Below are 25,000 nucleotides of genomic sequence, written 5' to 3'. Positions count from 1 at the left end.
ATTTTTCTCTTTACCATGGTTTTTCTTTCTTTCTTTCTTTCTTTCTTTCTTTCTTTCTTTCTTTCTTTCTTTCTTTCTTTCTTTCTTTCTTTCTAGGTGCCTTACCCTTTATATCTTTTTTATTTCTTTCACAAAAAAGCATGAGAGACAGAGTTAGAGAAAGAGCTGAGGAAGTATGAGTGGTGTTACTATGTGATAAGATGAAGGTCAAAGTAATGCAGTAAATCATTTACTGATAAACTAAACATGGCGCGTGTGTGTGTGTGTGTGTGTGTGTGTGTGTGTGTGTGTGTGTGTGTTGACAGCGGCAACATATAACACTAGAATAGCGCATGTCAAAGGACAAAGAGATAATTAGATTCTCACAGGACAGTCTATGTGTGAGTGTGAGTGTGAGAGAGAAAGAGAGAGAGAAAGAACAATAGAATCACCAGGTAGAGAGATAATGACAGGTCACACACACATGCAAAAACACACACGCAAACACACACACACACCCATCAGCCATGAAGCTGGTCTGGTGGCTACTGATGTAATTACAGAGCTCTGGTCCTCCACACCCTGATAGACTACACACACACACACACACACACACACACACACACACACACACACACACACACACACACACACACACACACACACACACACACTGCATTTTGGATTATACCTACACACTCCTTAAGACACACACACACACACACACACACATTCTCTGAATGAACACTCCAAGATCAATTAAGCACCATAAAATGTTCCCTGTGTTCTAGTGTTGGGACGGAGCCTAAATACGGTGAATAAGACATGGCTTTGTGGAATTGGGATGGAGCCAGCAGCAGTGCAGGCATCTAACCGGAAGCAGGGAAATCTTCAGAGACTCTGAAGTGTGAAAAAAAACCACAAAAGGGTGTGAAAGCTGCCATATTGACATGAAACGACGAAGCAGGCAAACAGAAGAGTCGGATAACGCAGCACCAGATGGTGTGTGTGTGTTCATGCGTGCGCGCGTGTGTGTGTGTGCATTTGCGAGTGCGATATTGTGCATTATTTTACACGAGGAGTGTCAGATTGACAGCAGATCCTTCTCTTCACCCTTCCACCCCTCTCCCTGTGGGTTTAGCTCCTGAACGCATGGCAATGATACCGATTAGATTTAGCGACCCTCCGATCAATGACGGACGGCTGGGTGGTGTTTCTATCCACAGATACACACTCCGTAGGGGGCAAACGAAGGCCGTGTGGGAGCAGGTTTCACTTCCGTGGCTAATTAAGCAGGCAGCCTGTCGCTCCTCTTACTTATTCATGAGACCTCGCTTCGATCGGACGCCACTCGGCCAACTAATTAGTCTGGAGCTGCCGGCCGATCTATACAGCTCGATTCAGGACGGGGCCGAAGCAGTACACTGGAGATTCAATCGCCATTTAAAACATTAAAGTGTGCGTATGTGACTGTGTGTGTGTGTGTGTGTGTGTGTGTGTGTGTGTGTGTGTGTGTGTGTGTGATGGATTAAAGCGAGACTCCAATTAAATAAATGAAGTTCACAAAACAGGAAGTTGAACCTTTCATTTAAAGTGATGTTAATTAAAGCATTGCCTCTTGATTTTGATTGGTCCTACGATCTAGATCAAGCAATGAAGAACACATCGTAACCTTGAAATATCGTAAGTCGAGACATGGCCTTGCCTACCCAGAAGTCTTCAGAACAGAGTAGTATACTGTAAATTGTACATGAAATTACAGTACATAATTTTAGCAAAACAGAGTAATTACAAGTACCATATTGTATAAACTATGGACTATATACTCACGAACCAGTTCTCAGCTATGGTCCCGCTGTGTGTGTGTGTGTGTATATATATATATATATATATATATATATATATATATATATATATATATATATATATATATATATATATATATACACCGTGTATACACAATATAAATGGACAAAAGTTTGTGGACACCTGGCCATAGGATTTGCATGTGCTTTCTGAACATCTTATTCCACATTGAGTCCTCATTTGCCCTTATAATACCCTCCATTCTTCTGGGAAGATGTTTCACTAGATTTTGGAGTGTGCTTGTGGAAATGTGTGCTCATTCAGACACAAGGGTGCCAGTAAAGTCAGGTACTGATGTAGGTGATGTGAGGAGACCTGGGAGTGCATTCAGAATTCACATTAATCCCAAAGGTGTTAAATAGGGTTGAGGTCAAAAAACTATAGCAGGGGATCTTCAACTTAAAACCAGGTAAACCATATCTTTATGAACCTGGCTTTGTGCACAGGGGCACTGTCATGCAGGAACAGGTTTGGGTCTCTAAGTTAGAATTAGTTAGTTAATTTCACATCTGTTAAAAACAGTTTGCAGAAGAACCAGTTGGAAAAGTTGTCCCAATAATCTTTTTTTCCAAACAGTGTACGCGAGGGAGATGGGAAAAGGTACAACCTGACTTGAGTAGATTGAATATGCCTATCAAAGAAATATTTTTCTTACTAAATATAAAATATGTTTGCTGTGTCATAAGAGAAAATAAGCACACATGACATAACTAGTGGTAACAGAGAGTCCACGTCATCACACACTCCAAACACGCTAGCTATTTTATCACACACACGATGGTTGGGACACGAGAAACTGTGTACTGCTGCTGAAACTGGAACATCAGCATTGTTCTGCTAAGACGTGGTGACATGTCTGCTGTCTGAGTCAACCACACACACACACACACACACACACACACACACACACACACACACACACACACACACACACACACTCTTACACAGTCACACACACTTACATACACCTTCCACCTATCACAGAGGTGTCAATAAGAAGGCAATTTACATACATACACTGTGATTGAGCTCCTGTGGAAACAATGCCTAAAAACATCTCCCTCCCTCACACACACACACACACACACACACACTGTCAAATCTTATCAGTAAGCAGAGACAACAAGCTGCTGCGACTCAAACTTGAAAGAGAGACAGAGAGAGACAGAGTGAGTGAGAGAGACACAGAGAAGAGAGAAAGAGAGAAAGATAGCATTGGAGGTGAGCTTGAGATTGATGAAACTTGTCTGCCTGATGCCAAAGTCTGTGTGGCTGAGTTCCAATACGGAGATGGAGAATGTGCCCTTCTCTCCGAGACTACACTAAATCCATTGCAGCATGTCGGCTTCGTCCGAAATCACCTGTCTGTCCTATTGTCCTGCTCTCAGCACTTCACGCTCGGGCTGTCTGTCTCTCATCTCTGAGTTGTTCGGCTCCACTGCCCCTTAATAACATACACACACTTGGACGGTGTGTGTGTGTGTGTGTGTGTGTGTGTGTGTGTGTGTGTGTGTGTGTGTGTGTGTGTGTGAGAGACTAAGCAGTGCCTATATTTCTCCAAGAAGATCCCATGAATGCTCACTACAATAACTCCATATACAGTCTATATAGCTATAAATTACATACTAATATAGTACTATACTTTGTGTGTGTGTGTGTGTGTGTGTGTGTGTGTGTGTGTGTGTGTGTGTGTGTGTGTGTGTGTGAGGGTGGGTGGGTGGTTGCATAAGGAGGACCTAGCACATTTGTTAAGGGCAATACTAGGGTTACAAAATTACAGGAATTTTCAAGACTGGAAACTTTCCATGGCTATTAATTAAAATTAATGGGAATAAACTGGGAATTTACAAAATTGCAGATTATCCTATAACAAGCAACTTAACTGTAGCTGAAAAAAAAACAACCTTGCAGGATAACTTTCTTAAAACAACCAGATTTAATGCAATTTTAGTTGAATTTCTACCCTGTATAGTCTCCAATCACATGCACACACAGCACACTGCAGGGCTACTCAGGCCACGTCCCCTACATGCATTCCTAGGGTATAGCTTATATATGTATATTAACAATATTCTAATACTTTTTAGATATACTATACTTAATACTTATACTTTATATTTATTTTATTTATTTGTATTTATTTTTATATACTTTATCTTATATTCTTTTGCCAAAAAAAAAAAAAAAAAAAAAAAAGCATTTCACTACATGTCGTTACTCTGTAGGAATGTGGATGTGACAAATAAAAATTCCCATTTCATTTATGTTTAAAACTTCCTTTATACTATTATATACTAACATTCAATCAAAGTCAAAAATGTCATTTTGTAAAAATCTGTATTAGTGTGCATGCGTGTCAGCTTATGACAAAACAAAATGCTGTTTGTATACAAAAATATACAAAATTCCCCAAATGAAGTTCGCGTGAAAAGCTTCCTGAACGTTTCCGGAAATGTTCTGCCTCTTTGCAACCCTAGTCAATACACACCTAATTGTTTCACACCTCCTGTCCTTTCTTAATGACTCCTCCTGTAATGTGTACTGCTTCGAAGTAAAACCTTTGCCTTACTACCTGGGGTATATCCTCACATTCAAGTGAACACAATCAGCACTCGGGAGGGACGCTACAGAGGGACACTAACGTGATGCTCACTAACACTAAGTGCGTAAACTGAATAGTGCACTAGATAGTGTTCAGGATTTTCTAGGCTGGGTTGGGGGGGAATGGGGTGGAGGGGTGTCATGGAAAACACATATAGAAGCATGTGAGATGCAACTTTGTGTTGGAAAATGGTCACCAAAAGGTTTACAGCTGTGTGTGTGCATGTGTGTGTGCATGTGTGTGTGTGTGAACAGCAGGTGATGTTTTATGGTCCAGTGGAAGTCCAGTAGCCGTTCTAAGCGCTTTTCACACATGATCAGGTCACTAATCACAACCGGCACTCACCTCCTCTCAGCCACAACACTCAATCATTTACTACAGCCTGGAGCTGTTCGTGTGCATGTGTGTTTGTGTGGGTGTGGGTGTGTGCAAGAGCGAGTGAATTTTCAGTATTTGGGTCAGCTCCGGACTTCGATGTGAATTTAAAGCCGTGTAAATGAGTGCAGAAGTCTGGACAAATAAAAGTGACCGATCATTAATGAAGCAAAGACTGGAAGGGGGAGGTGTGTGTGTGTGTGTGTGTGTGTGTTCATGGGGGGTCTTTGTTTGGTCTCTGAAACTCCACTGTGGTGTTGAATCTGTTAAGAGTGTGTTGGTCATCTGGCACAAACATGGCAGGACTTCACACATCGGCCTGAGTCCTGTTACAGCCCTCGGTGTGTGTGTGTGTGTGTGTGTGTGTGTGTGTGTGTGTGTGTGTGTGAGAGAGAGAGAGAAAGAAAGAGAGAACAGGTCTACAGGGAAAAGAAAGCCACATGTTCCAGTTTGAGTTCTGTTTTCTTTCAGACTTCACTTTATCGGCTAATCTGTAACTGAGTCCGAGTAAAAGTCTGGTACGATTTATCAACAAAATCACCACACGGCGATATTTCCACCTGAAATAACACCCATCCATTTTTATCAGTAGTAGTTCATAGTATTGTGTTTCTCTGACCTGTGTCTAGTGTGAGTTGTAATGAAATAATTATACTGAAAAAGACGAAGCGTGAGACACTGTGGACACTCCTTAACCTCCATGAACCACTGCTCACTATCTATCTGAGTTCCCAAACTACTTTGATTCACTCCTAAAACAACCCGTCTCAAGACCCAAATCTCTAGTCTCACTCACTTTCCACCTCATTCACGAAACCACCCCCCCTCCCACAGACCTCCAGTGTCACTCACTGAACCTCCTGTCTCACTTACTAAACCAGCTGTCTCAGTCCCCAAATCTCCCGTTTCACTCAATAAACCTACTGTCTTTTTCACTAAACCACCCGTCTCACTTCATAAACCTCATGTCTCACTCCATAAAACCGTGTTACTTCCTAGACCCCCTGTCTATCTCCCCAAACCGCCTGTCTAACTCCTGAAACCTCCAGTGTTACTCACTAATCCACCTGTTTCTCGCCCCAAACTTCCTGTGTCTGCCTTAAACCTTTAGTCTTACTCAGTAAACCTCCTGTCTCACTCCCTAAAACTTCCTGTCTCACTCCCCAAGCATCTATTTCAATCTGTCACCCACCTCTCTTTGTCTCTACCTCTTCCTTTCTCTGTCTTTCTTGCTTGTCTTTATTACCTATCTGTCTCTGTCGTTCTGCTTGGGTGGTCTCTCTCTCTCTCTCTCTCTCTCTCTCTCTCTCTCACACATGCAGACACCACAGGGATTTTTGCCAGTTCAAATTGTTAAGCTGAAAAAGGCAAGTTGTGTATTCACATCAGACACACACACACACACACACACACACACACAACTAGCTGACTTGCTTATTTCCAGAACACAGTGCTCACACAGAAAACGTTGCACCAGAGAAACAAAATGATGTCATCAAAACAGGACCAGCCAATCACAGAACGGCACAGGTCTGTATTCTAACATACCAAACTAGTGCACTCAGTATATCTCTCACACTAGACAGTGTCTAGCTTTCTCCTGCCTGTATATCTTTTCACTGCACTGTGGCTATGTCCCAAATTAGCTACCAATGTACTAAACAACACTGCAACATACAGTACTGTTGAGCACACTAGTACAGTGACAAGAACATGGCCCGCACTAACACTAAACCACTCACTGCTGCCTGCTGCTACTGAAATGGTGTGTGTGTGTGTGTGTGTGTGTGTGTGTGTGTGTGTGTGTGTGTGTATGGTCAGAGGTCACATGATTGGGTCTCATAACCCCTATATGGCTGAGTGCACTCAGGGGGCATCTGTTTAACCTGCACTCACTCACTCACTCACTCACTCACTCACTCACTCACTCACTCACTCACTCACTCACTCACTCACTCACTTGCACGCACACACACACTCAGAGTTCTTTTAATTGTGCAATGTTATCAGTTTTATTTACACTCTGGGTCTGTATTGAAATGAAAAACAAACTTGTCCGACTCCCTCTCTCTCTCTCCTTATCTTCGTCTGTCTCTCCGTCGGCGCTGATGTTTAATTAGAGCAGTAAACTGAGATTGATGTCGGTGCACTCGTTTATTATTCAGTAGTAAATGTGAAGAGGTTAAATCATCTGTTTATAAAGACTGCATTTATAGAGAAGGTGTAAAATGTAATCAAGTAAAATTAAGGTTTTGTAGGATTTACACACATCACTTTCAACGGGGACTGTTGCAGTTAGAGATTTCATTATGATTAGAATGAGTATCAGAACTATACCAGGATAAGAGACAAATCTGTCCTGGAATGAGTTTAAAAATATCTGTCCTAGAATAAGTGATAAGAATTTGTCCTGGCATAAGTGAAAAACAAAATCGGTACTGGGATGAGTAATAGAAATCTGTACTGAGATAAATAATAAAAATCTGTACTAGGATAAGTAATAAACAAAATTTGTCCCTGGCTACATAATAAAAACCTGTCCCAGCATAAGTGATAAAAAAATCTTTCCTGGCATAAGCAATATATACAATCTGTACTGGGATCAGTAATAAACACAATTTGTCCCGGGACGAGTAATAAACAAAAAGATTGTCCTGGGATAAGTAACAAAAATATGCACTAGTATAAGAAGTAAAAACATGTACTTGGATATGTAATAAACAAAATCTGTCCCTGGTAATGTAATAAAAATCTGTCCTTGAATAAGGAATAAAAATCAATCCTGGGATAAGTAATAAAATAAATCTGTCCCTGAATAAGTGATGAACAATATCTACAAAAATAAATACATAAATATTATAATGACAAAGAGATAAAAGTGACCCAAATAAGGGATAAAAACGTTCCAAATCAGAGGTCTGGTTTGGACCTCTGGTCTGTAATAAGTAATAAAATGATCCATCATGGACTAAATAATAACAAAAAGAGCTGAAAAGCAGCACTTCAGCTTCCTTCCAATTTATAAAGGCAGTCATATTCTTCAGTCATTTAATAATTTAATCACAGTAACAGCAAATCCCATGATACAGTCTAACATAATTAACATTTATGATAATGCGTCCAAATTGAGGACTTTTATTAGACCGCTGGGCACTCGAAAGCTTCTACTCCAAACCATGTAGACATTATCTTCATGGAGATGGTTTTTTACAGGTTTGGGTGTCCTAGTTCAAGTGAAGGGAAAATTTGATGCTATCACATCCAAAGACATTCAATATAATAGTGTGCCTCCTAACATTGTGGAACAGTTTGAAGAAGAACCATATATGGCTGGAAAAATCAGGTGTCCCAATACTTTTGTCCATATATTGTATCTGTCGAGCAACTTTCAAAAATGAGATGCATAAGAAGTTTTGGGCAAACTAGCTCGAATAAATTTGTCTCTGACCGTCTATTAATCGTGCCGATACACCTTCGTATTGAAAACAGAAAACTGTTAGAGGATTTAAATGGCACACAAAACACAAGGGAAAACATTTCCATTTCACTAGCAAATTTCATTTAAAGCCCAAACTCACTTCAAACTTAATAATCGATCCATCTAATCGTCCAAACGAAATCAGGAAAATGGCACCTAATAAGAAATCGGGTAATAAAAATGCAGCAGATGGCTCCATGTGAAACGCGATAAGTAAATGGAGCAGCTAATCATTCCGACTCCAGCTTCATCCGATAAGGACACAAAATACGCCTGGCCTGTTGTAAAAGAGCTCGAATGTTGCACAAGCGCTTTTGTAAATGAGCCATGCATGAGTTAAGTTTGACACAAGCTTAAAGAGAAAAGTAAAAAAAATAAAAAAATAAAAAGTCTGCTCTTTTAACTTCAGCAGAAATTTTTTTTACAAAAAATCAAATGGATAATCATTCGGATGCCAAATTTACTGATACAGATCGAACAAGCCTTTTTCTGTGAGATACATAAATTTCACTTGTAGTGTAATATTAATGCTGTGTATAATCACAAAATGATATCTAATTAATGTCGAATAACAAAAATGTATTCCATTACCCACTGAACTAACACTTTTTCCGTACTTACAGCTTACACATCATATACACACTGGAAAAACTTCAACACACTGTATACTGTATATTTTTGTATTGAATGTAATGTGCCAGTATTTCACACACACACACACACACACACACACACACACACACACACACACACATTTAGCATGAGGATATATATATATATATATATATCCTCTTATTCTAATATATATATTTAATATTATAATTTTTTTTAATTCAGCGAGAAAAAAAAAACTAATGTTTAGACTGACTTCGTATTCTTATTTTGTATAATTAGCATAACAGAGCACTTATAATCACACCCACTCATCTCGGAAAGGTGTGTGGGAATATTAATTTGATCATTTCAGAAGTAATAGATGATTTACAATCCTGCATTGTGTTCACATTTACTGGCAAACTGCATTAAGTGTACTGCAGCATTAATCATGCACTATGGGTTCACTACAAGTCTCAACACGTATATATGTGCGTATACTGCAAAAACCCACACACACTACATATATATATATATATATATATATATATATATATATATATATATATATATATATATATATATGTGTTTCTTTTCCCCAAAAGTAGAAAGTAAGTAGTTTGAGCTTCGCTACAAAATTTAAACTTCCATAAAAAAAAAGGTATTAAAAAAATAAGATTTAATGTCCATGCGCATGACATGAAGAGACTCGCTGAAAAGTGTATAAAAGTGTGAAGTGCGTGTAAAACACGATACAATGATGTATGTGTATGGGTGTGTGTGTTTGTGTGTGTGTGTGTGTGTGTGTGTGTGTGTGTGTGTGTGTGTGTGTGTGTGTGTGTGTCAGGAGCGGCCTCGTAGTGACGGTTAGAAAGAACCACGAGCACCATGGATTCAAATCTGCACTTTATAAGCACGATTTTAATATTTGTAAAGCAAACAAGGTGCACGGCAAAAAAAAACTATGTATGAAAGTAAGTAAATAGGAAAACTAACAAACAAACTAACTGAAAAACAAATAAATAAATAATAGCCCAAGAACGTGGGTGTTCTCAAATCAGAAATACTCTTGAGCGAAAATATGACAAAAAGCCACACATAAATGAACATATCAATGAATATAGCGTTAGAATGGAGTGTCACAGCAAAAAGAATAGCTCAGGATGGAGTGTAAGCAATAAAACGATTGGAAATGAGCAGGAAGTGTGTGTCACTGTGTTACACAGGACGTCTTTAAGCAAATTAATCAATTAATGTCAATTACGCAGGATAATAAATGAGCACAGAAGCTCTCTCTGGTCTGAACAGCAAAATGAGAACGCGTGTTTGTGTGTGCCTGTGTGTGTTTGTGTGTGAGCATATGACTGTGTGTGTTTGTGTGTTGTGAGATGGGAATTTGGGACATAGTCCTAGTTTTATTTTACCAGAGATTAAAACGGATATTTAAAGCAATAAAATAAAAAAAATAAATAAAATAAATGCTTATATAGGATGCTACCGTGTTCTACACAATGTACTTGTTACAATTAAAAATAAAAGTGAATACAAAATAATAACTCAAAGGTCCAAAAGTATGGTACCGTGGTATGGTAGAGCATGGTACCGAGTTAATCACCGTGTTACTACAGTCTTCTATACACCTCAAATGGGAATTATTTATCTGAAATAAGTCAATTAAACAGGAAAAAATTCTGAGGAAAAGATTCAGTCAGCTTGTGCTAGTCTTACAAAACAAAAGTGTGTGTCTGTGTGTGTGTGTGTGTGTGTGTGTGTGTGTGTGTGTGTGTGAGAGTGTGTGTGTGTGTGTGTGTGTGTGTGTGTGTGTGTGTGTGTGTGTGTGTGTGTGTGTGTGTGTGTGCGCGATTTGGGCCCAGACCCATTTCCGCTTAATCAGCATGAAAAGATGAGATAAAGAGCAAATGGTGAAATTAAAGCCATGGCCATGTAGTTCTACTGGAAGTTTACATCAAGAGGTAACTGTTTCTTACATTATTTATTCAGGAAGTACAATAATCCGGCTTTATACTGGATTAACTGTTTGAAAAGAAAATCTATACAGAGTGGAGAAAGTTTGTATGTGAAATGTGTTAGCGTGTTTTTTCTACTCGTAATTTAATAAATCAGTCAAAAATCTATCAATAATCGGATTAATAAATCAATCTGCCAATACTTAAAAGGGAATTGCATATTTGTAAAATGCGTTAAAGTATGTTTTGTTTTGTGCACAAAAGACAGAAAGCGATAGAACGAGCGTGTGTTGAACAGGACCACATTTTGAGCGACTCGAGCTGGACTGTAGATGAAAAGTGTATGACAGGGAGGAGAGTGTTGCAGTGTTATCATATCCTTCTCACACTCACGCGTGGATTTACCCAAAAGAAAAGGCTTAAACGAGAATAAATGATAAAGAGCAAGAAAAGAAAAGAAAGAATGACGACGTTAGAGTTAATGAACACATATCGGAAATACACCAACCATCACTAATTAGCCTGGGATAAATTCTAGGGTGAGAAAAGGCCTGGCGCTGGAAAAGACGACGTGACGTCGAGAAGAAAAGAAAAATCTTTTAGTAAACATATCTTCAGCAAGAAACTTCGATAAAATCCGATCATATTGAAACATTCGGATTCCTGTATACATCTCACCGACAGGTTTCTGGCATATTGTAGAGCATTTTTAGTGTAGAGAATGAGTAACAGTAGGTCTCCACTAATCCCTACACTCCACCCCCCCCCCCCCATACACACACACACACACACACACACACACACACACACACACTAACACACACTCTCTCTGAAAGCTACACAACCATACACTAAAGTATCAATCTACAGAAGATAATAAGAGTAAATGTATTAGAAAAAGTTTCACAAAATTAATAGCAAATGCAGGCCTATCTGTCAATCTCACCGTGTGTGCGTGTGTGTGTGTGTGTGTGTGTGTGTGTGTGTGTGTGTGTTTGAAAAAGGGACGCTCATTTCCCCTTCACTAAAATTAAAAGATAAGATAAGATGAGATATGCAAAAAAAAAGAGAAGAGTACACAGACCTGAGTTTGCGTGTGTGTGTGTGTGTGTTCTAATTGTGAATTATATATATATATATATATATATATATATATATATATATATATATATATATATATATATAAATAAATGCAGTGTATAAATATAGACAACACATTTTAACCTCAATAATAAAAACTTGAGGTGTGTTCGGATGGAACGCTCACACGGGCGCACAAATCCACGCGCACGCACACACACACAGGAATATTTAAATTATTAAAAATCGGACAGAAGATTATATTTTTAATGCGGAAATGGAGTAAAAGTTTTAAGTATTTTTTTTTACCTTCCACGGCGTAAGTCACGCGCAGCAAAAAGCCGCACAATATCAACCAATAATCCATTTAGGAAGCGCGGAGAAGAGCAGAGCGGAGGAACAGCCGAACCGAACCGAACCGAACCAAGCCGAGCCAAAGCGAGCCTACAGTCCTGCAGCTTTAGTCCGGGACAGAATCTCCATAAACCGGGGCAAAAAAAAAATCTATAAAATCAGATCAATGTGGAATTCTCCTGTAATCCAGAAGGCGCGTGCAAAGGAGTTAAAATGAGTTCTCCAGAGTTACAATCTGTCCGAGTTCGTACAGGCGGCAGCGCGTGCGCGCGGCTTAGAATGAATTAATTTCCACTAGAAAATATATATATATATAATAGGAACCCGTGACAATGCCCAGAGCACCGGTTTTGGACTCCTGTGTGCGCGCTGGGGGCTTCTTTTCTCATGCATTCAATCCAGCAACCAAAAAAAAGAAAAAAAATCCCGGAGCGCTCTGGCGCGTAGAGCTCATCCCAGGAATCGCGTCTCCACTGTTCCCTGTCGCGCGCGCCCTGTCCCGTGGTCCAGGAAAAAAAAGATTCTGGGACCCTGTGCGTGAGTGAGTATGTATGAGTTATCTCCGTTTCTCAAAGCGTCACTCCTGCGGTCCAGTGTGTGTGTGTGTGTGTGTGTGCGCGCGAGGGACTGGGTCAGGATCGGAATAAGTGCTCGAGCTCTTCGCACACACGCTCTCTCTCGGTACGGAGGCACGCACGCGCATCAACACGCATAATTGCAAAGAAATAATAATAATAAAAAAATTATAAAGTCTAATAAAAATACACACGCACACTCTGTGTTAAGAAAAAAAAGGAAAAAAAGCCCCTGAGTGCGTGAGCGGTGTGATGCGGTGCGCGCGCTCTCTACGTCCACTACGCGTGCACATCTGACTGAACTGAACCCTGAGCCAGACTGAGAGTAGTGTGTGTGTGTGTGTGTGTGTGAGAGAGAGAGAGAGAGAGAGAGAGAGAGAGAGAGAGAGAGAGAGAGAGAGAGACGCTAATACACCCATGGTTGCCAGCTTGACGTTTTTAACCTCAATTGATTTTTTTTTTACATTAAAAACCCACTTTTTATTTCATTGTAAATTTGTTTTTGTTTTACAATACAAATTTACAATACTATATATATATATATATATATATATATATATATATATATATATATATATATATATATATATATATATATATATATATATATATTTTTTTTTTTTTGTGGATACATTTTCCATCAAGAACACTTCCATGCTAAACCCTTCCATTAAAACAGAATCTTCAGAATTTTTCTTCATTCCTCATCTGTTCCTGGGTTCCTTGCGTTCTCCAACACAATCAAAGTAAAGAAAGACTTCAGAGAAACAGACCCTTCTAATTTCCTACATCCCTAGGCTTTCTTAGAAGCCTGCTGTTTCAATCTGGCAACCTTGAATCTTTTCCTGTCTGCAGTGTCACAGCGTCCCCTAGCGGAAACAACGCCGTCGGGTTGCCAGATTCGACCGCATATCACACATCCTGTAATATAACCAATCCATTTAGTTCCTTTTCCATAACATTTGCCACAAAAAAGTCCACAGTTTATACGTTGTAATAAAACACGTTGATTCTTCTAACATTTTTGCGTTATTATTTATAATGTTTTGTATTTTATTTTGCCAATTTTTATTTAACGTTGTTTGACGGTAGAATTGTTTTGGCAACCCAGGATTAGATTCCTTGAAGTGCCTCTTTGTTTTCGTGTTTGCAAACTTTTTCTCTTCACATTGAGGACAGATGTGTTCATAGAGAGACACTGGTAGGGGCAGGGACAGGGACAGGGACAGTGCTGGAGGAAAAATTAAATCCGGATTAAATGAATAGAAACACGGATTCAAAATGAACTCATCAGTCATTAAATATCATGTAAGTACATGCAGTATGAAAGGAAAATTAATGCAGAAATGAAGTTCTACATATATGTAAAAAAAAAAAAATTTTATTATTATTAATATTGCTACTATTGTATAATTAATAACAAATAATTGATGTATGACTGTATTCATAATTGAGTTTGAAAAAATTCAGGGGATTTGAAATGCTGAATATTTAATTTGTCAGAATGTGTATACAAATATGTTTTTAATTAATTTCCACTTGTTTATTTATATATAATGTGTTTTTTTTACTGTACTTTGTACTTTGTTTCATAAAATATTAAATATTATAAATATAAAAAAATATTAAAATATTTTATTCTACCCCTTTCCCTATCTGCTCTTTTCTTTAATATAATAATAATAATAATAATAATAATAATAATAATAATAAATTGATTTGAATTTATATATTTTATAAGAGATGTTTGTCAAAAAGTTTGCAGTCCAAAACACATTTATGTGTAAAATATATTTCATAAACCTTAACACAATCTTATTTTTTCTAAACATTATATATTGAATCAAATACTTTAAATGTGTACTAATATTTTGTATGTAATATATGGATCATATATTAAAGTGTGGGAGTTTTATGTCTGAAATTTCGACCACTGCTTGTGTTTTGAATAAAACCAAATAGCTAGATAGATATTTTGAGATCCTGAACTATGTGAACTAGAATGAGATCTAGATGAGATAATGACTATAAATCACTGAATAATAACATCGAAAATGCGAACCTTTCACTGAAAATGCAATGAAAAGTCCATCATAATCACAGGAAAACAATCATAAATCATTTTCATTATAGCGTGCTCCAATTTCCACTTCTGTAATTCAATAAAATCATGTACCCTATAATACATATAATATATAAAATATCATTTACAACTGCAGAAGAAGATTGTGGGAAAGACTTGCAGACACTGTGGGCTGTAACGTATTAAAAGTTTTACATTTAAAGTGGACTTCTCTTGGAGTTTAAAAGAAAAAATGAAAAGAAAGCATATGATGCAAATGATTTAAATGTAAAATGACTGAACCTGTAATAAAGTGTGAAATTAACAATTAGGTGGCATTTAACGTTTCATTTATACCTGCTGCTGGAAATAAGCGTCCATCTAGGTCAGACCTGCTCCGTCGTGGTGTTTTAACCCAGTGACAAGGGGGTGGCAAAACTTTTAGATAAGCGTGAACTCTTTTTCTCTCGGGCTGATCCTGAGGTGAGGACGGAAACGTAACAGCCAAGGACGTTTCCATCCCTTTGCGTTTTGGTTTACACTCTGAGGTGAAATTCAGCTTTTCTCATGTCTATTTTACTTCCTTTCACACACACACACACACACACACACACACACACACACACACACACACACACACACACACACACACACACACACACACCATTAGTGAAATTCTAAATTTCATAAGGTAAATTGCATAAGGTAAAATGTCATATGTTATAATAAAAACAAAGACATGTACCAGAGGATTATTAAAAAGACTGGGACAAAAATATAACCAGCTGCATTTGTAACTTTTTCTTAATTATGAGCTGTAATTGTGCATTTTGGGGTTAACCTTCTGAGAGGACTTTACACACCATCAGCACTCACATCAATCAAATAAATAACAAAGTACACTACAGAAACGATCAAGCGATGTGTAACATTCAACAAAACCTTTTCATTCTCCGTTCCAGGGGATTTATTTAGTTATTGAGATTAGATTCGAGTGAGTTTATGTGATTATTATTGGATTTTATGAAACGGAAACTGAGACGGCTTTTGTGTCGTCGTGGTTCTGGTTTCTGTAATGCGGTCAGATTGTTTCACTAAAACGCCCACTGAAGAAAAAAAAAATCGAACTACGGAGAGTTTTATAGACACACACACACACACACACACACACACACATACATACATACAAGCACACACACACACACACACACACATAGACACACACATACACACACACCTGGCATGCATTAGAAACTCAATAACTAAAGTGGCAGACGTTTTATTGCCATATGGAAATTTCACAAACTTTCACAACACACACACATATACACACACATGTACACACACACACATGTACACACACACACACACACACACACACACACACACACACACACACACACACACACACACACACACACACACAAAAACGCTACTTGCCCCACGATTTTAAGTTCAACTTGTGCTTTATTGGAATGTTTGTTCAATGACGGTGTTGTCAGATATTATTAAAAATGTATTTAAATATTAAACATAAAAAATCTCAAACCAACTGTAACTATTATTAACAACTGCACAATAACAGACAAAATTCCATATATTTTAATATAATATAATATAATCAGTGGTATAAAAGTAATTCATTACTGTACTGTAATTTATCTTGGCTACTTTCTAGTTTTATTGAGTATTAAAGGTATAAGCAACTTTTACACTCTACTCAACCACATTTAAGAGTTCATACATCTACTTTTACTCCACTATATTTTACTTGAGTCAGCTCTGAATGTTTGTTTTTACTTTATCAAAAAGTATTTACTTAAATTTTATTTGTCCATTGAATACTAATAGTTCTTCTACTTTATGACATGGAACTTAATTTTTTTTTTTTGTTAACTGAAGAGCCCTTTATGAAAGATTGATTTCAACTTATTATTTTGGACCGATTTGTTTTATCTTAATTTTATTCTGGCATGTTGATTTTGGTTAATGCAATGTTGAGGTGTACAATTTTATTTGTATTTTAGGAAATAAAACTTAACGAATCAACTGTTTTGGGCTTTTCACTAACGTGTCTTGGTGTTAAGGACTAGTTAATTCTTTAAACCTACTTTCAATATGAGTAAAATACTCAGGCACTGTTCAAATCAGATTCTCTAAGATTTTATAGGAGTAGGTTTGCAGTAAGGTATCGAAATTTTTAGGTACTCTTTACACTTTTGAATATATTGTAAGTAAGTGCTTTATATTGGTCAATGTAGTGGATCCGGAGTTTATCCTGGGAACATGGAGTACGAGGCAAAATTCATAAATAAATAGTAATGAGGGGTACAAATATTTGTTGTAATAATAATAATAATAATAATATTAATAATAGGAATAATAATAATAAAATTGTCCATATTTCTCTTTCCATTACTATAATACATTTATTCATAATATTTTGATATAGTTTAGAAACTTAGAGACACTCTAAAAATAAAAGAGGTTAATAATAATATTTTTTCCGATTCGCTGGCATTCTTTGTTATTTGTTATACTAAGCGCCTGGACAGTTTTAATCCAATTTTCCATATTATGTCATATTAGACTGTAACCAACAATAAATTGCTATTTAACCACCAATTACAAGATGTTCACACGCATTTGCACAGGATTAAACGGTTCTGAGGCGTAACCATGGCAGCAGTCATTTATCCGTCTATTACGTGTTTTCAGGTATGTAGTGTATGGGGCGGGGATAAACACATAGCTGAAAATTACATCTGTCTTAGACATGTGGATGTGAGAAGTAGAAACAAAAACCATACTGAGGAAAAATGTAAACGTGCAGGTGATTGTGGGAAGGATATGAAGCTGCAGGGGTTTATAGGTATAAATATAACAGGTGTGGGATTGTGGGGAAAAATGTAGACATGCAAGGGGTGGTGTAAAGGATGTGGAGATGCAGGGGTTTGTGGGAATGGTGTACAGATGCAAGGGATTGTGGGAATTATGTGCACATGCAGGGGCTAGTGGGAATAATGTGGGCATGTCGGGGATTGTGGGAATAATGTGCAGACGCTGAAGATAGTGGGAATGATGTGGGCATGCAGGGGATTCTGGGAACGATGTGCAGACTCTGGGGAGTGGGGGAATGATGTGCAAATGCAGGGGATTGGGGAAATGATGTGTACATGCAGGGGATTATGGGAATGATATGTACATGCAGGGGATTGTGGGAATGATGTGCAAATGCAGGGGATTGTGGGAATGATGTGGAGACACCAGAGACTGTGGGTAGAAATGTGGGGAAGAGTGGATTGTAGGAAGGATGTGTAAAAAGTGAGATGGATTGAGATGTGGTAAGAGTCTAATCCTCCATAAATCCCCATGCAGTCGAGCACTTAGGAGATTTTCTAAATAATTTCAGAATAGTTTTCTTAAAGAATTTGACTTTCACAGAGGGGAAAAATTGCATTCTGGTGTTTAGGATTTGGACTAAATTACAAAATGCATGTTTGATGGAATTGTTCTTGTTAGTAAGTTGTGGGCTGCTGTTTACAGTCCAACTAATAAACATCCTGAGACTCAAACAGCAAATAAATAAAAACACAAAACCTTTGCCTGGTGCTGGATTATAATGCAAACAGAATAGCAAAATAGCTGTAAGATCATTTGAGACAATAGTTTTTTTTTTTATTGTTTCCTTTTAAAATACAATAGAATGCAAAGTAAATTTATAAACCAAATAGAATGAAACCACATCTATCCAACTGCTTCTTTAAAACTGTGGAAACAGTCACGCCCACAAAACGAAAAAAAACCTGGAGACATCAGCGACGTCTCTTCTGTGAACCACAGGCCATAGAGTGTAAACGCAGATATTGTGTGTGTGAGTGTGAGGGTGTGTGTGTGTGTGTGTGTGTGTGTGTGTAGGGACCTTCACCAAGGTAGATGTGTGCTTTTGTATATTTAAGTGTCTTGTGAGTGTTTAAATTCCACAATGAAGGAGGGGTTGAGTCAGCCTGTCTGCATTTCTGTCTTTTTCTTTCAAACTCCTGTGAATGTTTCCATTTCGGAGTTCCTGTCTTTCACAACACATTCCCCGTCTCACTCCTCTCCTGTAGCTCTGGTCCAGAACAGATGTAAATTTTTTGACAATAGTTAAGTTTATCTATCTATATATGTACAAAGTCGTATACATTTCTGTAAATAAATAAAAATGTTGTCTTTGTAACAGTGGGAGGTGAGTGTTTGTGTACCTGGACACGATTTATTAGGGTAAAGTTATATATATATATATATATATATATATATATATATATATATATATATATATATATATATATATATATATATATATATATATATATATATATATATACAGATGGTCCCTGAAGTACGATGATTTGACTTATGTTTTTGGAGTTAATAAATTGATAAATTGATAGCAAAAAAAAAAAAAGGGACAAAAGATTTTTGTTGTCATGTGGCAGGCTAACGTAGCATCATATGCTCAGCCCTTCACTCATAAACCAGTTATAGTTTCTACAGTACAGTACTGTAAATCACTCTGTTTTGCCAAATTATGTTCAATTATTAACAAATTACATTGTACAACCCATACTGATCACTATTCTTTTAGACTCCTAGATAGGCTAGGCCATGTCTCTGCTCACGATATTTTCAATTTATGTTGAGGTCAATTGGAACGCATCTTCAATGTATTTGTAATGAACCTTGTATTTGACGTATTAACATATTTGTAATAAACCTTGTTGATGAAGCACTGTTACTGTTACCATGTTAACCTGTGTTTTATTTCACTTATACCACAGCAATTTACCAAAAATGACCAAATATACACTAAACAGTTTTGGTCCATTTATTATTACATTTAAAGTAAAAAGTTCCTGTTTACATATATCTATAAACAGTCATTCTTTCACAATCGTCTCTTCTGTTTTTTTTTTTGTATTATGTAAAAAAAAAAAAAAATCATTTTGTCTAAAAGCTTTCAGAAACCTGAAGATACAGCTTTAGCTCTATGTGCTCTTGTTGGCTGCCTGTAGACTTTGTGGCAGATCTCAAATTACAAGAATTTATTCAGAACTTTAAGTTTCAGTGGCATTAAATCAGTTATCGAGGGAGCATCACATGAAGCATTTTGAAACACTGCAAATCTTATTTCACAGCCAAAGAATTTGTTTACGATGTGTTTTCTATATACTAAAATAGCAAAATCAGGCTAAAAGTCGCACCGTATTAATCCAGGTTAAAGCAGCTTCTTACAGATCTAAATGTCAGAATAATGAATCAGCTGCAAAAACAGAACTCTACAGCCACAACAGAACTATAACCACTAAGGCAGTGTTTACATTTTACATCCCAAAATCTTTTCACTTCCTTCCAAAAAACATTTCAACAAAGAACGCTTTGACACAAACTCTGGTGTTAGGACCATTATAAAGAAATAAAAAATGGAAAGACATAGGTTCACCCTCACACACACACACACACACACACACACACACACACACACACACACACACACACACACACGCAGAGTGTATGTAATGATGAATGGCTGCCGTCAGGATGATTAATAGTTTCTGGTATGAATCAATATTTGGATAAGAGACCAAACACAAAATAAACACGAACGTGTCGTCTTCTGTGTTTCATCTCAACCTTGCGCTCCTCCTGAGCGTCCAGCTGCAAACACACACTGCGTACATCCACCACACAGAAACAGGATCTAACTTTACATTTCATTTCATTCATTATCAAACAGTGATCTGATCCAACATCTTCCTCGCTCGATCTGCATTAATGAAAAATGATTTAACTATGTGTGAGAAATAAAATCAGAACACAACTACACTTCCTGTACGCTTCGCTTTTTTGGCCAGTCGTTTCAAACGCTAACAGATGTCAATATCAAGGCTCTGTCTTAATCACACTGTCTTAACTACACTCAAACTAGACACTATCTCTACTATATAATGCCTTATTTATTCTTACACTACACACATACACTGTACACAAACTATATTCCTACACTCCAAGATAATTATACGCTTATATTATACATTAGATATATTCCTGTACTGCACACTATTATATCCTACATGCTCGATGTGCTCTAATACGACACACAAGCTGTACTTTAACAATACACTACCTGTACTATTACACTACACAATATCTACAGTATGCTTTTACTCTACACACTATCTATACTCATAGAGTACACACCACCTGTACTCTTACACTACACATGATCTTTTCTCATACACTGCCTGTACTTTAACTACCTCTTCACTACACACTATTTGTAATCTCACAATATACACAATCTATACCCTTACACTACACACTAACTGTACTCCTTAACTGTACACACTATCTATACTCATTCACTATACACTCCCTGTATTCTTACACTACATACTACGTTTACTCTCACACTATACAATATCTACAGTATGATGTTCTTACACTACAAAATATCTATATTATTACACAACACGCAACCTGTACTGTTACATTACACACTAATTATACTCTTACTCTAAACCAGGGGTCACCAACGTGGTGCTCGTGGGCACCAGGTAGCCCGCAAGGACCACATGAGTAGCCTTCAGGCCATTTCTAAAAATAGCTGTTTCCTACTTTGTTAAATCATTGTTGATATTTATTATAAGAAATCATTAACATGACCAGTGTCTTCACATAGATGAATATCATTAATTATTAATAAGATATAATAAAAGGTAAATTGAGCAAATTTGTTACTTCAAATACTGAAAAATGTGTGTATCTAACTGGTAGACCTTCACATTAATGGTACCCAAGAAGTAGCTCTCAGTTTCAAAAAGGTTGGTGACCCCTGCTCTAAACCCTCTCTATACTCTTGCACTACAGAATAACTGTACTCTTACTCTATACCTGCACTTTTTGATGGTTGCGCCATGTTGATGTCTCTGCACCACCAAACACTTCCACCATCTATCTATCTATCTATCTATCTATCTATCTATCTATCTATCTATCTATCTATCTATCTGTCTGTCTGTCTGTCTGTCCGTCCGTCCGTCCGTCCGTCCGTCCGTCCGTCCGTCCGTCCGTCCGTCCGCCCGCCCGTCCGCCCGTCCGCCCGTCTGTCTGTTCCGTCCCACTAATGACTCCAACCCCTTATGGCTTTGTTTAATGTGCAGTCACCGTGGCCCCTTTTTGTTATAACCACACTACTCTTCTCCTAAAGTGTGTGTGTGTGTGTGTGTGTCTATCTATCTATCTATCTATCTATCTATCTATCTATCTATCTATCTATCTATCTATCTATCTATCTATCTATCTATCTATCTATCTATCTATCTATCTATCTATCTATTATAATTAATTATTGATAAATTTTTGTTGGTGTGTGTGTGTGTGTGTGTGTGTGTGTGTGTGTGTGTGTGTGTGTGTGTGTGTGTGTGAGTGAGTGAGTGTGTGTGTGTGTGTGTGTGTGTGTGTGTGTGTTAGATCAAACCACCCACAATTCCCAGACCATGCAGAAGCGTGTAATAGGAACCAGAAACTCCAGCGATGTCGGGTCATCCCGAATGTGTCTCCTATTTCCTGTTTAGTTGTGTTTTTCCCTTCACATGCTATGCCAGAATTACTGTGACATAAATCCCCGGTATATCATCACTTCATCATCAGCACTGATCAACATAAACAATTCTGACAGAAACAATGTTACCTATCAAATGCAATTTAATGCAACAGAAAACGAAAAACTGAAAGATTTGTAAAAAAAAAAAAAAAAAAAAATATATATATATATATATATATATATATATATATATATATATATATATATATATATATATAATGTAGATAGATAGATAGATAGATAGATAGATAGATAGATAGATAGATAGATAGATAGATAGATAGAGGTATTATAATAAAGTATACAATATTGCATTTAGTATATATAGTATAGTTTTGAAATATAGCTGCTAGTCATTGAAAAATAAAAAAGAATATATATATATATATATATATATATATATATATATATATATATATATATATATATATATATATATATATATATATAGTTATAGTTATAGCCACGTGTTGAAGCCACGAAAAAAAATAAATAATGTCAAACAATAAAATCATAATGTGTATGGGATGATTCTTTAGCTTCTTTTTTTTAGCTGTTAAATTATATAATTTTCATGTTATTGTTAATTCCATGTTCACTCATGCAAAGAAAAAAGGGCCTCAGTTTTGTGTTTGAAGGATGACAGCTAATAGGCACTCGTCGTAAAGCTCTATTTAATGCATTTTTATTTTATCCAGAAACAAATTCACCACTTGAGATAACAGACAGCTGAATCCCCTCTAATGTCCTCTATGTAAGAGACCCAGACTTTTAAAGGAAGATGTTATTAATTGAATAATAGTCATGCACTTGATGGACAAAAGGAATTAAAACACCTGACTTTTCTAGCCATATGTGGTTCTTTCCCAACTGTCAAAATTCACTTGAATTTCCCTTTAATTCAAGTTGGACAGTCAAACCTGTTCCAGCATTGGCAATGATCCAATGCTCAAAGCCAGCTTTATGAAGATATGGTTTACCTGGTTTGGCAAGCAGTGACTCTCCACAATTACCCTCTAAAATGTAGTAAAACATCTTCCTGGAAGAGTGGACGTCATTGTAAAAGCAAATGGGGCTTAAATGTGAAATGGGATGTTTAAAGAGCACATACAAATCTCATGGTCAGGTGTCCACAAACTTTTATCCATATCTGTGTATTTAATATTAACCTTAATTGACATTTTTGGCTGTTCTAGAGTGTTTGAATCTTTTAAGTGATCGAATGCACTACATGGTGTACTTGATTATTGGCTGTAGGGAATATGGTGAAATAAAGACTTTTCAGTGTGATGTTCATTGCAGAACACTTCTGATGGAATAAAACGGATTCCACAAGAGAACGAGGGAGGAGTGCAGCAGCACAGGCCAAACACCAAAAATCCCTTAAATGCTAACGTTTATAAAAAGAAATGTAGCAGCCAAACATATTAATGCTATGAATAAATTAAAGTGGTCGGGTTAATGAGCTCTGAACATTGCAGAGAATTTGATCTACTGCAGACAAAAAAACAAAAACAAAGAGACAGAGACAGACAGACAGACAGACAGACAGACAAATAAACACACACACATAGTTGGGGAAATAAGCATACTTCTCCTTAGTGTATTCTGACTGTTGGCCCTTATTGTAACACAGTTCATCTCAGGAGAAGAATGTGTGTGTGTGTGTGTGTGTGTGTGTGTGTGTGTGTGTGTGTGTGTGTGTGTGTGTGTGTGTGTGTGTGTGTGTGTTGTAACTCTTGGGTGAGTTTTAACACGGTGCCTCAGGGAGAACAGGATTCCATCCAGGGGAGATAACTGTTGTACGTACACTCACACACACACACACACACACACACACACACACACACACACACACACACACACACACACACACACACACACACTAAAACATACCATGTGTCCCAAGGCACCAACAGAAAACATCAACAAATGATGTCATGCAACAAGCATACAGTTGCTAACATGGCCGGCTGTGTTTACTGTAACACACAGGTGCTTTACACACACACACACAAAAAATGTGTGTGTGTGTGTGTGTGTGTGTGTGTGTGTGTGTGTGTGTGTGTGTGTGTGTGTGTGTGTGCGGTTCATGTATGTATATTTTTGCAAGTAAACATGTATTACTAGTGTTTCAGATCAATGTTTTATTAATTCCAACTGCTAATATTACCTTTAACAGTTAATATATGGGGCGGTGTTAGGGGCGGGGTTAGGCTAATATAAATTACTTATACATCCTGCTCAGCTACGGTGAGGATTAGAGCCCCACCCATTTTCCTGTTTTATCCACATTATCACATCTGAAGTAGAACAAGTGAGCTACTTTAGATCTCTCTCTCTGGAGTGCACGTTTCCGTCTCCTGTGTGCAACCAAACAGGGCTAATGGTTAAAAACGGAGTTATCAAGGTCACTTCCTTTC

At 37.3% G+C, this 25,000-nt stretch overlaps 1 protein-coding gene across 3 annotated transcripts in view; it reads right to left on the bottom strand.

Moving 5' to 3' along the window:
- ephb3b (eph receptor B3b) overlaps positions 1 to 13,203 on the bottom strand; it is a 41,073-nt gene extending 27,870 nt beyond the window's left edge. For all 3 annotated transcript variants that reach the window (XM_083559075.1, XM_083559076.1, XM_083559077.1), the window contains exon 1: positions 12,251 to 13,203. In XM_083559075.1, the coding sequence (XP_083415201.1) occupies positions 12,251 to 12,308 (58 nt within the window). In that variant the 5' untranslated portion in view covers positions 12,309 to 13,203. The remainder of the gene's footprint in view (positions 1 to 12,250) is intronic.
- Positions 13,204 to 25,000: the final 11,797 nt, after the last annotated feature.

This window comes from Silurus aristotelis (assembly GCF_946808225.1).
Source record: "Silurus aristotelis genome assembly, chromosome: 13".
Classification (NCBI taxonomy): Eukaryota; Metazoa; Chordata; class Actinopteri; order Siluriformes; family Siluridae; genus Silurus; species Silurus aristotelis.
This window is presented reverse-complemented; position numbering and strand designations above follow the sequence as displayed.